This window comes from Aptenodytes patagonicus, chromosome 6 (assembly GCF_965638725.1).
Source record: "Aptenodytes patagonicus chromosome 6, bAptPat1.pri.cur, whole genome shotgun sequence".
NCBI lineage: Eukaryota > Metazoa > Chordata > Aves > Sphenisciformes > Spheniscidae > Aptenodytes > Aptenodytes patagonicus.
Window position 1 is genome coordinate 62,394,512 of NC_134954.1, and position 15,942 is coordinate 62,410,453.

Here is a 15,942-nt window from a genome sequence, read left to right on the forward strand (position 1 = left end):
TTATTACTAAGAATGATCCCAGTGCTGCTAATCTGCTTCTGAATAATAATTTTGAAAAGATTCCCTCTTCCTAAATGCACTAGGGAGCGCTTCTTTGTGTGGTTAAACTCCTTTTCTGTTTCCCAGACGCTTCCCTTCCCGGGCACCTTGGGCAGGCTGTCATTGAGAAGAGAGGAATTGTTCATCCATAGCACGAGTTTAGGTCACAGCTTTCCCTGGAAGCCCACAAGACCTAAGAGGCTTTTGTGTAAAGCATCAGCCCGACCTATTGGATCTACTATCAAACATTTCAGATAGCCCATGGTACTCGCAAGATCTACATTAGATCGGACAGTAATGCAATGCATATTACTGGGTTTGGGCTGGAGAAGTCCCAGGCCAGCTTGCAAATCTGACAGCTTCCAGCAGAGTTTTAGACGGGGAAAAAATGACGTACCTGTGTGCAGCGGGGAGGGGTGCCACGTTGGATGCGCTGCGCAAACACAGGTTTCTGTTGGACATCAGGACTTCTTCCGTCTGCAAATTAATGGCGACCAATGGCTGAACCAGCACTGTGGACATAAATCATGGGAAGGAACAGCGAGAAATGAGTACAAGGCTTTTCTTTCTATTTAGTAATTTATCAAGGGAAGTGGCACATTAATAAACAGATCTCCCTTGAGGTGTGGGAGTAACAGAGATAAATATGACTGTCAAATCTGGCCTGCTTCCTTCTGTTAGAGAAGGAGGAGACTGTGGGAATGCAAATGCAGAAAACAATATCTATATCTGGAAAGATGCGTATTATTTGTAGGACAGAAACACTGACAACTCAGCTGAGATGGAGCCCCATTGCACTAGGTGCAATACATGCAGAATAAAACACAAACCCTGTCTAAAGGAGCTCATCTAAATAGATGACACTGGGAAACAGGGACACAGAAATAAGAAGCAACTTGCTTAAGGAGATATATCTGTGGAGGACTGGGAACAGCACCCAAGTCTTCCCAGGTCATGGCCCATGTATTGACTCAAGATGCCTTATAGTCAGAAGAAAAAAAAGAAAAAAGAAAAAAAAAGGCAAAAAAAAAAGTTTAATTAGTTCAAATCAATACATTAATATGTTGTGGACAGAGCACAGTTTTGACCATTATGATCTAGACACACACAACCCTCATGTTGCTCGGTCCAGGTCTCTGGCGGGGCCCAGATTTCATGAACAAGGTGTGAAGTTTGGGAATGCTCCACTCCAGCCTTTAGGCAGGGCCAGCCTTTGCTGAGGGGAGTTTGTTTGCTCGTTTTGGTTTGCTCATTGTAGTGCCCCTACAAACTGGCTGCTCCTTTTCCGGCTCCCGAGGGAAGTGCCACTCACCACGGCAGAACAGGGCTGGAAACTGCCAGCCGCAGGCGTTAGGAAAGTTTGAGTCCAGCCCCTCCAAATCATGGGACAGCTTTAACACTCAGGAGGTGATTTTTACAGACCTGTGTGTTCTTTCTGTTTGCTACCTGATCCTTAAGTTGTGTTTTCAAGCTTCTCCCTGTCCCGTGGGGCTGCAAAATGTGGTTATACAAAATACCGTAAGAAGAATGTGTTCAGCAGATGTGCAACAGTCTGAGTTTTAGGAGAAATTCCCAATATCGTCAGTATTGCACCTAGCAACTCTTTAAGCTTTTTTGGTATAGGACAAAAGTCACAAGAGTGCTTTGTTCAAGTACCAACTTAGCCTTGGACTTCCAGTGGGACCGTGGGCCAGTCATTTATCTTGTGCAACGAGGGACATTATGGTTATTAAGGGGACAGTGGTACTAAACCCCATCGATTACACAGCACCCAGACATGGTAATGACAGAGCCACTTAGGTACACAGGTGAGTCATGTGGAGACTGGAAGACTGCAACCCAGCCACTGGTCTCAGGGAAATGTTGACACAAACTTCTGCAAGCCAACGCAAATCAAGGAACTATTTGGTCACACTGACAGGATATATTTTACCTCCTTGTGCATCCCATTCACCCTCTCATATACCAGCACTGTCGTCAGGACGGAAAGTTTATGCTCTTGCAAAGTGCCAGGCTTGTATTTGGTGATATGCAACCAAAATCAGTCCCTCCAACCAGCTAGAGAAAAATAGCTCATATGGTCTGTCTGGGCAAGTTACTGTTTTATTCAGTGTTTAATAGGATATACCCACAGCAAGCTTTCTGGGGAGACCACCACTGGAAAAGCCAGGTAGTAATACAGTGCTGCGCTCATCGAGGGAAGGAGCTGGAGAAGCTGAGCCCTCCTGCACCCCTGGGTGGATGATGGGGATTACCAGCTGGAACCCATGGCCAAGTGCATATTTTATCCTTGGAAATCTTTTTTTTTAAAAATAGGCGACCTAAACGCTGCTCTCATCGCTTTGGAGGGATGAGCCATTCCAGTCAGGGCTAGGGCTCGTACAGGCTTTGGATCTGGTACCCTGGTATCAGGGAACATTGTGATATCACCCATCCCCAGCTCCCATCCATGCCATGCCAGGTGGGTCAGGCCTGGGCAGAGTTTCCTCTGGATGAAGTCAGTTGTTCCAGTTAGCAGTGCCGAAACGCTAGGGGAGGCCAAATTCGTACAGTAGTAACTCGCCATGTATTGCAGATCCACAAACGGGACTGGCAGGGCTGGAAATGACTTCATGCCTGAATGATTGACAATTGCTAATAGGGTCCAGCCACCGGCAGGTCCCCTCGGAGGGGGAGAGCTTGAACTTTGTGCCTGAGCTGCCAAATTGGTTTTCTTAAAACTCTTAATTTACTTTCGGGGCTCCTGGAGCCTCGCCTCCTTCATTAATTGGATGGTCAGCATTGTGCTCGCGCTCGTTTGGTTTCCGCTCCCTCCGCACACAAGCGTACGCACTGTTTCCAAGGGCCGTGCTGGCTCTGACGTGCGGCTCTTCTGTCCCACTGCTCCTGCCACCGAGTCAACGGGGACAGCTGCGCTCACGGAAACCTTGCGGGGCCTTTTCCCTTTGAATTTTAAGTTAATTTAGTGCCGATGAAAGGGGGTGATGGACAGGCTTGTTTATCCCCCGAGGAGGGCAAAGCAAGCGGGCGTTCGCAGTGCTGCCTGACCCATGTCACTCAGCACCCAGCAGAGAGGAAACCTCCCGTCAAAGTGTAGCTGGTCCCTGCGCTGCTCCCAGCTCCTGAACATCCCACAGCAGTCACGACTACAGCAGGTCTCAGCACCTCCTGCCCCACCGCAGGAAGGGAGCAGCCTGCTGGTTTTGTCTGACAAAGTCTGTCTTTCCTACAGTGTCCCGGTTTTCGAGCCCACGCGTGACTCCGAGATTAAGCCGAAAACGAGCCCTGTCTATCTCCCCACTGTCTGATGCCAGCATTGATCTCCAGACGATGATCAGGACCTCCCCAAACTCTCTCGTGGCGTATATCAACAACTCCAGAAGCAGTTCAGCGGCAAGTGGCTCCTACGGCCATTTATCTGCTGGGACAATCAGGTAAAGCTTTGGGACCAGCTCTGTTCATCTGTGTAACCGTCCCCCCAAAAGGACCTTCACTTCCTCACAACCTCTGCTTTTGTGCACTGGGGCTGTGTAGTGTATTAAATCAAAGCCCTCATCTGTTTTTGCCTGTGGAATGGTACTTCATTGCATATGGGGGGGGGGGGGGGTGTGCGCTGGATTGGGATTATTGGTTACCAGATTTCCAGTATTTCCAGTATGATCGTGCCTCCCTGCAAGCAGAAACAGAGAATGAATTTGTCTAAAAAATGCTCATTGTGCGCGGTTGGACTGATTAAGAGATTGCCCCAAAGTATTCTCCAAATTATTGGTCCACATCCTTAAAAAAAATGTTGCCTGGGCAGATTTAAGAGCCTAATTCTAAAAACATATTTAAAACAAAATCTAAGCCCTTGAGTAAAGTTTTGCTCAAACCTTAATTAAAAAGCACTTACACTAGGCAGCTCTCTGTTGTCAATTCCTGCCATGATTGCTTCACCCAAGTTTCACAATGTTATTATTCTTTTTATTACTTAACTGTTAAAAATGTTAGTTCTAATTAACACTGATGTTGCAAAGCAAGGGTTTATAAAGATCATGCACTCCTAAAATTTGTAGGGGAAAACAGAGACATTGCCATTAGTAACTGTAACATTAATTTTATCAGTTACTTTATCCGGCAGCATCATTTAGAAATTGACTGTAGAATCAAACATAATGCTAACTTAAACAAACAGCAACTCCTTGTCTGGTAATCATATTTTTCTAGTCTTGTCATCTGTTGTCTTTAACTGGGCATACCTGTAGCATCTCATCTTATACTCAGATTTTAAGCTTTTGAGGGTAGCATCTGGTATTTTCAACGGATCAGTCTTACCCAATGGTCAGTTGTTGGCCTCCGAGGGAATAATCAAGTAATAATACTGAATTGGAAACTCTTCTTGGTGTTCTAAAGGTGTATCTTGAATGTCAGGAATTGTAAAATGGGTAAACAGGATAACTGCCAGCAATTTGGGGTGAAAAGACTTTTTTATTATTATTTTAACAGTGTCTTAGTGGCAGGAATGAAATTCTTTCTCACCCGCTCAGACCCAGATCCTAGTAGCACTTCAGAAAGTCATTTTGGACTTTGCTGTAACATAACAAAGCTGTACAGCACCCTGTCATCGCACCTCATTTGCTGCAGCATGTATTTAACTCCCAGAGCTCTTTTACACTGTAGTGATTTTTGCCCTTTATTCTTTTGGTCAGGTTGTCATTAACTGGTTTGGAACAGAAACACTAATTGTATGGTCACCAGCAATAAATATTTTCTCTAAAAGGAAAATTGGAAATGAAGAGTGTGGTTAATTATGGCCCCGTTCTCTGAGCAGTGACACCATGGGCAGTTTTAGTGATGTGAGAGAAAATACCGTGAGGGTAAAGGTTCAGGACAGCCACCTTTTAAAGGTGTCAAATAATCAATTTTTGGGCTGAGAGTCTACGGTTTGTGCATCACCTGCCTAGAGTACAGGGAGCAGAACATCTCCCGTGCTTCTCCATCTCTGCCGAGGGGCCTCACCCCTGGGAGTGAAGCCCTTCTTTCCAAAAGCAGAGCTTCATTTTTAATGCTGTCAACTGCTGCATCCTGGCTCGGACCTGTTGCCCCCAGTTAGCACCCAAGCAGCCAGGAGCTGATGGTGTTTTGGTCACTGCTGACCTAGATTGGAGCTGAACCAGTGACCTACATATGAAGGGTGACATACTTCAGCAGTTCCCTGAGCCAGCACGCCCCTCACCTGAACGCAGAGTAAATTGCACGGTTTTGGACTATGTTAAATTGATAGTTATTCATCCTTGCTGTGATCTGTGCCAGGTGAGCCAGGTGATGCTGGTTTTTTATATCCAGGGTAGCATAATTCCAAGGTTGCCAGTCTGCAGAATAGGTCTGCCTGGGAAAACCCAGGAGCCTTGGGGGCTGAAAGCCAGATGTGGCCAAGTCCCATCCTCTTCAGCACTCCCTGCCCAGGGCTTTGGTTTTTTTTAAACATAGGAAGCAAAGAAATTACAATCAGTCTGATACGTGGGTCGAAATGATTCACAAGTTTGCTGAGGCACACACAAGACAAATCCTGTCTTTGCAGTAAAGCAGGCTGTCAGGTTTATCGTGGCATTGAAGGCATCTAGCTGGGGCTTTGCAGCCTGTCTCCTGGAGCCTCCAGGAAGCCAAACTTGAATCAGTCACTAGCCAATGTGATAAATATTGTTTAAAATAACTCCTCATCATTTTTTCTCCTCCTATTGCTGCAGTCCAGCATTCAGCTTCCCTCACCCCATTAACCCCGTGACGTACCAGCAGATCCTGACCCAGCAGAGAGGCCTGAGCTCAGCCTTCGGACACACTCCTCCCCTGATCCAGCCGTCCCCGACCTTCCCCCCACGGCAGCACATGGCAGTCATCTCTGTCAACCCACCACCGGCACAGATCAGCAGCAACAGCAACTGCATCTCTGACTCCAGCCAGGTAGGGATGGCCATCCTAGCTCTCTCCATGCATGGCACACGGGGAAATGGAGGCACGTTCTCCATAGGATGAGTGCTACCCTTCATGGTGGCTGTGGGAGTTTTACCCACCCTCTTTTTACTCACGCTCTCCCTTTATGTTGCTTTTTCTTCTTCCTGGCAAAGCGTTTCTGGACTAGTCACAGCCAAATTTTGTGCCCACCTCCTTTCCTTGCATACACACGTATGTCCCCATGCAGGAACCAAAGGCCTTGATCCATCAGAGCATTGAACATGAGATGCAGGGTCATCTCAGGCAGCAAATCTCCTTGAACACGTTATGTGCTATTGAAATCGAGGGAATTCAGCACATGCTGTAGTGTTTTGCCAGATAAGCACCTGAGCACTGTGAACCAAGCTTCATCCGTTCCTTCACCAATCCCTCCCTTTTTTCTACTCACGTGAACCATGCCAATAGTCTTAAAACACCTTATTCCTTTCCCTTTAACAAATAAGTGCATCCTACCTAGGACATCTAGCCGTTTTACTTATTGTTCCTTCTTTTTCAGTAGCTTTATCTCTCGGGGTATCCCTGCTGTTGATTTTTACTGTTAAGGTTTGCAAAACCAGGGGCCAGATTGTGAAAACTAGGAATGTCATGATCTGTATGAAATCCCACACCTCAAATGTGTCCTTGCAAATACCTGTGAGTTCACACAGGCGCATGCATGTGTGCACAAGCCCTCCATATGCACAGGTTTAGTGAATGTGTCTAGCACATTTTTAATCATTTTTCCTTCCCATTTTCATTCCTTGGAAGTTTAAATTGCAGTTGCTTTTCTCCCCAAAGACTTATTTCACCTCATTTCACACCCATTTCAAATTGTTGTTTTAGTCGTATCACACTGAACTTTTCAGACTGGTTTATTGTTTTAGGGTTTCTCAGGCTGCTGTGCTGCAAACTCTGTTTGTTATTGAAGGTTATTTGATTGATTGGTTTTGTTTTCTTCTCACAAACTGGCTACCAAAATAACGTGGCTGGCAGGAGTTATGCCTCTGTTTAATAACTTGCAGGACCAATCTTGAGCAATTAGCAAGAGTGTATTTAAAACGTTGATGTTCCAGTTTTATGCACATACAATGGGATGTTTTTTGTCCTGAAGTTGTTCTCATTTTTAAGAGCTTAGCAAAATATACACATAGCCTTTCATGCACCCAGCACGCCGGAGCCCTCGCATGTAACCAGAGCCCCCCGCTCCCCCAGGAATTCATTTTCTCAACAAATCATTTCATCACATTGAGAAATAAATTCGTGGCTTGGGTGGGGGTTGCATAAGGTTTTGATGGCTTTGACAGGGACTGGATTGCTCTGAAACGGAGCAGCAGCGGCGAGGCCAAGCTTACTGGTGAGCCTGCAGAAGCTGACACTGTCCTTGATTCTTCCCTCTCTTCCATCTCTCTGCCTTGCACAAGCCCACACGGCAATTATGGCCAGCAGGCCAATACCCCGTTGTCCCCAGCCACTCCTGAAGTTCAACCTTGACTGATTTTTTAGTTAACTTTTAATGAAGAGGTGGGCTGCAGTCTGTCTCTCGTCCCAAACCCCGGTGCCATATCTTGCCTGGTTTTCTTTCCTAGAGCAAGCAGAGCAGCGAGTCGGCCGTGAGCAGCACAGTCAATCCAGTAATTAACAAGCGCAGCAAAGTCAAGACTGAAGTCGAGGGCTTGCCCCCAGCATCCCCAACCACACAGGTAACCTTTTTGGTGCAACATGTGTTGTGGGGCCGAGGCAGCGAGCTGCTGGGTCTCGTTGTCTTTGGGAACCTTTTGCTGCAGCTGGGAGCAAGGCATCAAAGTCTGCCAGGCAGGTGGGTGTCTCTTGGAGCATGAAGCCCAGCAAGGTACAGGGCAGAGCTGCAGTGACTGAGTGAAGCATTTGATGGGTGCCTGGGATTCAGCTTGCTGTTGCTGTGCTTGGATAGAAAAAAAGGAGGGAGGGAATATTTTAAGAGTGATAAATTTAAAAATGATATCTGAGTTTTCTGTGCTGCAAAGCAAGCAGCATTAGTGTCTCAGAGCAAACATAGATTACGAGGGAATCTTGCATGTAGGTAGAAAGCTTGCAAAAAAAGGACGACTTCTTGATTCAACGAGGATTTGCTCCTAGAAACATCCTTTACACTGGTGACACAACATTTGACACCAAGAAGGGCCCAAAGGCCTTTGCTTTCTTTCCGGAGCTCTGTGATTGCAAACTGTTTAATGGCTGACAGTATCCATCTGACCGTCCTTTATCACAACTGTAAACTATCAGGAGTGCTCTGGGCACTTCATTTTCATGAAATATTAGGCCGTGTTATTGTCAAGCGAATGGAAGAGTTGATGACAAATTTCTCCTTCTGCCCTGGTTCAGAAGCAGGTCTCAGCATGATGCATGGGGACAGCAACGTGTGCAGTCATCAGGGGGCTGGTAAAATTGATGAAGATAGCATATCAGGGAAAGATAAACATGCTGTAGTCAGCACGATTAGGGCAAAGAGGCATCTCTCCAGAGCTTTGAGTTTAGGAGCACATCTACACGCTGCTGCAAAAGCACATGCCCTGAAAAACCAATCTGGCCACCACCCGGGCTAATAGGACCATGTGTTTATTTCTTGCAGCAAATGAAAAAGGATCTGAAAGCCATCATCTGCTTTCTTAAGCATTTGTAGCAGAGGAGCTGTGGGACAGACAGCTGCTTGCTTGATGGCTGTCATCCTCCATTCTCTGCTCCAATTTGAGGAGGTGTGCACCCAACAGCAGGGAGTGCTTGGGTAGCATTAGCCTGGCTCAACCCTGCAGCCCTGCCCCAGAGTTTCATCCAATGAGCCTTATGTGAAATAAGCACGGAAAGAAGGGGGAGAATCACTTAAAGTGGTGCAAGGAGGCTTGATTAGAATAGCAAGGTGAAATTAAGAGAAGGAAAATGCATGCTGGTTGTCTAATAGTTCCTAATGAGGAGATCTGGGAAGTAATACCCCAAGGGAAATGTAGGCATCACGTCTTGCAGCGTTTCAGTATTGACTGGGAGATTACTGGAAAGTACCTTGTAAAAAACAGCCCATTCTTGGCAAGGAGAGCCGGTTAAAACACCGAACGTAGTGGGCGTCTCCGCTTCAGTTGGTCTAAGCGACAGCAACTTGTTAAATTTGGGGATTCCTGTTCTGCAGGAGACTGCTGAAAAGTTGAGTTACAGTCAGTTAATTATTGACTGATACATTTTTTTGCATAGTATGAAGCTCAGCCATCCCAAAAAAAGCATGCGTGTGTTTTGTTTTGGAAATGCTGTACTGGAAATGCCTCATGTGAGTTGTGGTTTGGGTGTTTAAAATCCTTGGCCAGACAGTATCTCCCATGATGGCTTGCGCTATAAAAAATGCAATCTGGACAAGATTTGTGGGACACAGTAGAGCGCCAGGCATGAAGGACCTGAGTTACTGTGCTTTTATGATACCACAATGGCTCCAGTACAGATTCAGATTAACGTTGAATTAGCCAGAAATGAAACTAGTCAATCCTCTTCAACAGATTAAAATGGTTTAAGTTCCATTTTTCCAAAAGAAAGTATAAAAATTTTGGCAAAATAAGATTTTTAGTAGAAAATTTCACTTTTCCAGAGACCACACTTTGCATGGAGAGAAGTGTTTCAATAAAAATAGTTTTCACAGCTCAACCAAATAGGAATCGCAGGAAAAAGAAGCTGCTGTTTGAACTTTCTCAGACTATTGCTCTGGGCTCTGATATAGTTTGAATCTCCAGAAGTCTTTCTGTAAATTACTAGTTTCCTGTCCCAAGAGCCACCTTACAGTATTTTTTTTTAAATTAAGAGCTAATTAAAACAAATCTCTTCCTCTCCATATCTAAACTTTTGAATTGAAAAGTCACAGCTGGCATGTATGTCATGAGCTAGTTAATGAAAATTGTTGAACTTTCGTACAGTACATCTCACTTTCCAAGCCATATAATGCCATTAAGTCATTAATCATTGCAGTCTCTCAGTAGGCATTGCGAAGGTGTTGGTGAGGAAGGAGATGGCAGACAGATAGGTCCATTTGGGCAGGTCAGAGGCAGTTTGAGACAGGTCTGGCTGTGTCTACACGTTTATGGGGCCAACTGGAGCACCAGATCATGAGGAACAGCATCTGATGTGGTCAGTCACCCCAGATGCTCCTGTTTAAAGCTGCCCTGGAGGCGGGATGCTCTGCGCTGGGCAGTAGTAGTAATTGAGAGGAAAGGAAATCAAGGGGGTCAAAACCTGCAGTTTTGTATTGCTAAATTCCCAAGTCAATATTGGCTGTTGATTGCCTTGTCTGTAGCACAAGTGTCTGACGCACACAGAAGCCACAGTTGTCCTTACCTCTGGATTGTACTAATTATGTTGTATGTTACACTATTGCGTAGGTGTCGATGCTTTAATCCTCATAGCAGCCATAAAAAAACCCTTCTGTGCTTCATTTAGCACTAAGGAGCTGGCTAGACAGAGAAGTTAAGGAGAGAGCTCACAGCATGCCCAGCATTAAACTAACTCATTTATGAGTCTAGAGCCCCTGGAGCTCTGCTCTGCAAACCACTCATCATGGGGTCTTGCTCAAGCTTCCCAAATTTGCCGATCTCAGAGGAGTGCTTTGGGACTTACCACTTTGTCCCTGTGGAGCACCCTGCAGGTCTAAATCTTTGGGTAAGGGTTAGGCGTAATATTCTCATCTATTGAAAGATGCAGAAAACAGGAAACCCCCTCCCCAACCCATGTCAGGTGAGTGTGGTAACCACTAGGCTCTGACTGCTCTGTGGTTTCTTCATGCTGATATTTCCCCACTCCCCCCAGATTGGAAGTTTTGCTCCAGCAAAGGACGAAAGGTCAAAAGCCAGCCTTTTCCTTTCTCCAGCCTTTCCTGGGACTGCCCATGACCTGGCTGGAGCCAGCCACTGCTGCAACCATGGCTTCGGCGTGTTCTGTGTCTTGTCATTAACTCTGATCCATTTCTACCAAAACTCTGTAACTCATTATTTCACAGTAATCAAGGATGTTATGTTGCCACAATGAGCACGGTTTTGTGATCAGTTGATACCTGCCCTGTAATCTATGAGTGACAGAGGAATTCAGGTGAAAGAAGTTCACCTTATACAATGCACTGTTGTGTGTTGCAGGATCATCTGACGGACCTGAAAGAAGATCTAGATAAGGATGAATGTAAACAGGAGCCTGAGGTTATTTATGAGACGAACTGTCACTGGGAAGGGTGCACAAAGGAATATGACACTCAAGAGCAGCTCGTCCATGTGAGTAATGGTTGGGAGGAAACCCCGGCGATAAATTTGGGTTTCTGTGCATTTGTCCTCCTTTTTTATCACTAGCTGCTGTACATCCAGAGCTCACTCTGGGAGCTACTAAAGGTGCAAATCAGAGATACGCTGTGTAAACACTGCCAAAGCAGGTCACTGGTCCCTGAGGAGTTTAGCTGCAGGAAGCCTCTCATAGATTATTTGATGTTGCTCTCTTCTCAGCTGCTGAGGCTGCAGTTTCGGTCTCCCTCGTGCACGACCCAATGACAGAAGGCTCCGTGTAGACGACCTGATCAGAAAATGGGGAAGGGGACTGAGCCCTTCCCTCTTCCCTGGCCGTATTCACTGAGCCTCCCCACACACCTACACCAGCTATGGGTCAGGGATCATCCATACTGTCCTCAATCCTTGTCCAGGCCATGAAAGCCTTTTATGTTGCTGTGGCATGAGCTGTGGGGCCATATCACTTAGGGGCTGTTGACCTGCTCAGCTAATCCCTCCCACAAAAACAGAGCACTTCCAGAGTTTGGAGACATGCTCCAGTGTCTCCATCAGGGCCTGAAATAGAGAAAGTGGGTTGATTTTTTAAAAATTGGGAAATAGGGCTTCCGTAATCACAGTGATGTCCCCAAACCAGTGTCAAAACTGCTCTCTGAAGGATCCCCAAACCAAGTCATTAATCAGATTTTCAGTTCTAATTAATTCGAAGCACCTTTTGTGTGCTTTGCTTCACCTGGGAATCCACTGTTTGGTTTCCTTTGGCTTCTAGGGTCAACAAATCCCTCAAACTTGGAGCGAGTCCCTGTGAAATCAGACATGATCTGTGTCTCAGCCCCATCCTGCCCCCAGCTTAGCACCCTCCCAGTCCTTATTTTGGGTCTTTCATGGTGTGAGCTCCATATGTTTGAAGCCAGCCCACAGCTGGGAATTCACCAGCCCCAGCAACCCTGCTGCTTGCAGCAAAATGTTGGATTGAGCAAATTTTGTGACAGGAGCCGCTATCTTCTCCTTTCCCTTCAGCCTTTTGCTGCTTGCCTCAGCCTGGCTCCAAGTCTGCCAGGGGCCACCCATGTGCGATTCACGTGTAGCCCTCTTTCTGAGGGCTCATGTCTGCTCTCATCCTTTTTTATATATCTTCATTTTAGTCGTGTTTAGATGCCACTAAGTAGGCATCAGTCTCTGTTTCCCCAGGCTTTGTACACAACCATTATCTTAGCCCAGAGGGACCACAATCTAAATGATAATTTTAGGCATGTGCTATTCTTCCATCTAAGGCTAGCACCTGCCCGCCTCTGCCAGAAGTCACTGGTTCAATGCAACAAGTCCTTGAGTACAGACAGATTTGGAAATGGTTTTCAGGGCCAAATGAGTGATAAGGTGCCTAATGGGTTGCACGTTGCATGCCACAGGGTGTTGCTTTTTTGGGGTTAAACTGCAGCAGCCCTGTCAGATGGGCTGGGCTCACATTTGTCTGGCAGTATTTGTACGTTTCCCTCTCAGGCGTAAGAAAAACTCTTTAACTCTGCCCAGAGCAAAGTGCAGGGCAGATCCAGGCAGCTCAGCACAATTTATTTCCAGAGAAAACTCAAAGAAAAATATTTGACGGAATGTCCAAGATTGTCCTAAATTTGAAAGGTTATAAAAACGGAGGCTTCTGTACTATGATTGCTAGAAACATGGGGTTGTGGATTTGAGATGCCCAAAATACACATGCAAATGAAATACAGATGTCATGGGCCAGCTTCTGAGAAGGTGGCATCCCACCGTGCATGGAAAAACTCTAGTTTGTGTGCAGAGCAAAGTACCCGGGCGTGCAGGGTCCATTCTCCACACACAGTGGGTAATGTGCTTGTGGGAGAAGTGTGTGTCAACAGGGAGCAGCAGGAGTGAGGACATATTTTTGCTAGCACCACTGCTGCTCCCAGCCTCGAAGGTCACACTCACTATTTGAGAGAAGCCCAAACAAAGCCTCCAGCCAGGTGGGGGTTTGATGGGGGCTATGGAGCTGTAGCTGAAGTGTGGTGAGTTGTGTAACTTCTCCTCCTCCATGTGATGGGAAGCAGATGTTTCCCAGACAGTGAGTTAAGCCTGAAGGGACACTACAGTCCCCCTCTCATAAATGTGTCTTCCTCTGGCCCAAGCAGGACCAAATGGGTGAGCCAGTGCACCAGTCCCCCACTCCTAGGACTGCCGTGCGTAGTCTTGATTGCAAGTCAGACTCCCACACAAACAGAGCCAGGAGACGTATCTTCCCAGTCTGGTCTGGATGTGGTTTAGCGTGTCCATGGGTCTCCTGGGGAGTTCACCAGATTTCCACCATCTGAGGCTAAAATCTCACACTGATGCCATGTTATAAAAACAGAACCGTAGGCAGCTGAGCTCCAAACCCATCTGAAACCTCTCCCAAACCCAACCTCCCCCGACCTTCCCGGCACACAGCTTTGGCTCTCGGTGTTTACCCGTGGTGCCCGAGGGACCAGCTGAGTTCCACGTGCCTCCTCTTGCCCCTGGGTAGACCTGGTGCCCCAAGCAGCAGGTCCCTGTTCCCAGTATTAGGCCACAGCACACAAAATGCCAGGGCTGGATTCAGCTGGGACCATGAAGGCCGATGACTGTTTTAACATGTTTTTGTGTCCTCGTGCTGCCCTGCCACCCCGAGAAATTCTCATCCCAAGCCGCAACATGTGTGCCTGGCCTTGGCCAGGGGGGATGAAGGCGGGGGCTGGAAAAAAATCTCAGTGCAAAAAAACAAAACCCAAACCCAAAGTGGTTTATTTTAGGATTTCCTGTCAGTGAATGTCTGCTGAAAACACAGGAGCGAGGACAGGCATCATTTTTGGCAGCAAGACCCGTTCCAGAGAGACAAGGCTGCCGCGGGAACAGCACTGCCGACGGGCTGGTCTCTGGCTCTGTTTATTTTCGACAGGGCTTCATCTGCCCCGGGCTGGGAAAAAGCGACCCTTGTCTTCCTCCCAGCGTGGATGAAGGCACCATTCTGGGTCTGGCTTCTCAACACCCCAGAGCAGGATTTTACGGACCCAAGTAATTAGCAGTAATTGAGGCCGCTGAGCTTTCCGTGGCGCATAGCTCGCAGATGCTGTCATTTCCTGCCAGCCGCCAGCGCTGAACAGCAGGTGGATGTCTTAGGGCCTGCGTATGGGCTGGCGTGCAAGCAGGCTTAGAATCGTAGAATCATTTAGGTTGGAAAAGACCCTTAAGACCATTGAGTCCAACCGAGGCTTGTCTCCTCCTCTCCCCCATCCTCCAGCAGCGCCCCAGGAAAGGGTCCCAGCTGCGTAAATGCAGCACAGGAGGGTTTGGCAGAGACAAAAATGACCCTGTCATCCTTCCCAACAGTGGCATCAGGCAGCCCGGGAGACGCTGAGAGGGCTTCTCTCTCCCTGGCACCATGGGTCTTCATTGCTTTTGCAAACCTCCCGTTTATAGCTGCTTTGGACCCAGCGCCCAGTGTGCTGGGTGCTGTGCGCCTTCTCCTGCAGGACACACCAGACTGCAGAGCTGGCTCCCGTGTCCCTGCTGTTATCTGTGCACCTGGGACCCAGGTGCAATGCCTGACCACAAGCACTGGGGAGGTAATGGCTGGCTTTTGGAGCACCATGCATGCTTTGCTGGCATCAGCTCTTCCAGGAGTGACCTGCTTCTCCCTTCTCTCCTACCAGCACATCAACAACGATCACATCCACGGGGAGAAGAAGGAGTTTGTCTGCCGCTGGCAGGACTGCACGCGGGAGCAGAAGCCCTTCAAGGCTCAGTACATGTTGGTGGTGCACATGCGAAGGCACACCGGAGAGAAGCCACACAAGTGCACGGTGAGCTGGCAGGGACACGTGGTGCATCTCAGCTTGACAAGTGGGACACTGGACTTTGGTGGTCACGCAAATGTATGTGCAGACACAGGCATGGCTTCAAGCAGGAGTCTCCTAGGGTACTGCTGGCACCCAGCTCAGGGCCAGTCCAGTGCTCTCTGTCCAGGTTATAGCTACTTGCAGGTTACACCCTGGGGACAGGACAAGTAGTCAAGGAGGGTGGTCAAGATGTTAGTGGGCAAAACTGCATTTTCTTGGGGAAAATGGGTTCAGCTCTGCCACAGAGATCCAGAGTGACTCAGGACAAGTCATTTATGGTGGAAAACCAGCCAATTTAGTTGCTTACATCCAAGAAGGAAATCCAGTAAGCCCACACTGTGGGGAACCGCCTAACCCTGTTCATGTCTAACTCGGCATCACCCAGTACTGCTGCTAGGGCTGCAAGTTTGCCTCACCCATGTACCCAAGTGTGCACACAAGCCTCCTTCCAGCCTGGGGACCTACGCCAACACCTCCTGCCTCTGCTCTCTTAATCGGGAGGTGAAGTCAACCCTTGGGTGCTTAAACCCCAAGAGGAGCTCAGTCCCCAGACCTTCTGCATGCAAGTAGCACTGTGCCTAGTGTTAAACACTGCCTGAAGAAGAGCATGGGGTGCTATTTTGTATCTCAGCCTTGTGGGTACAGGCTTATCTAGCACATGGAAGAGCTGGGCTCACCTCCTCCTCAACCTCGAGATGTTAAAGCCCATATCTGCCCTCACACATGGAGTCTCCCACGGAACCGCTGGCTGACGTGGGACAGCCAAGGATGCCTGACAGGGGACGTGAGAGAAGCGA

The 15,942-nt window shown here is 47.6% G+C and overlaps 1 protein-coding gene across 2 annotated transcripts in view; it reads left to right on the forward strand.

Moving 5' to 3' along the window:
• GLI2 (GLI family zinc finger 2) overlaps nt 1-15,942 on the forward strand; it is a 195,544-nt gene that overhangs the window by 164,783 nt on the left and 14,819 nt on the right. For both annotated transcript variants that reach the window (XM_076342940.1, XM_076342939.1), the window contains exons 6-10: nt 3,272-3,473; nt 5,766-5,979; nt 7,596-7,709; nt 11,145-11,276; nt 14,960-15,109. In XM_076342940.1, coding sequence (XP_076199055.1) covers nt 3,272-3,473; nt 5,766-5,979; nt 7,596-7,709; nt 11,145-11,276; nt 14,960-15,109 — 812 coding nt within the window. The remainder of the gene's footprint in view (nt 1-3,271; nt 3,474-5,765; nt 5,980-7,595; nt 7,710-11,144; nt 11,277-14,959; nt 15,110-15,942) is intronic.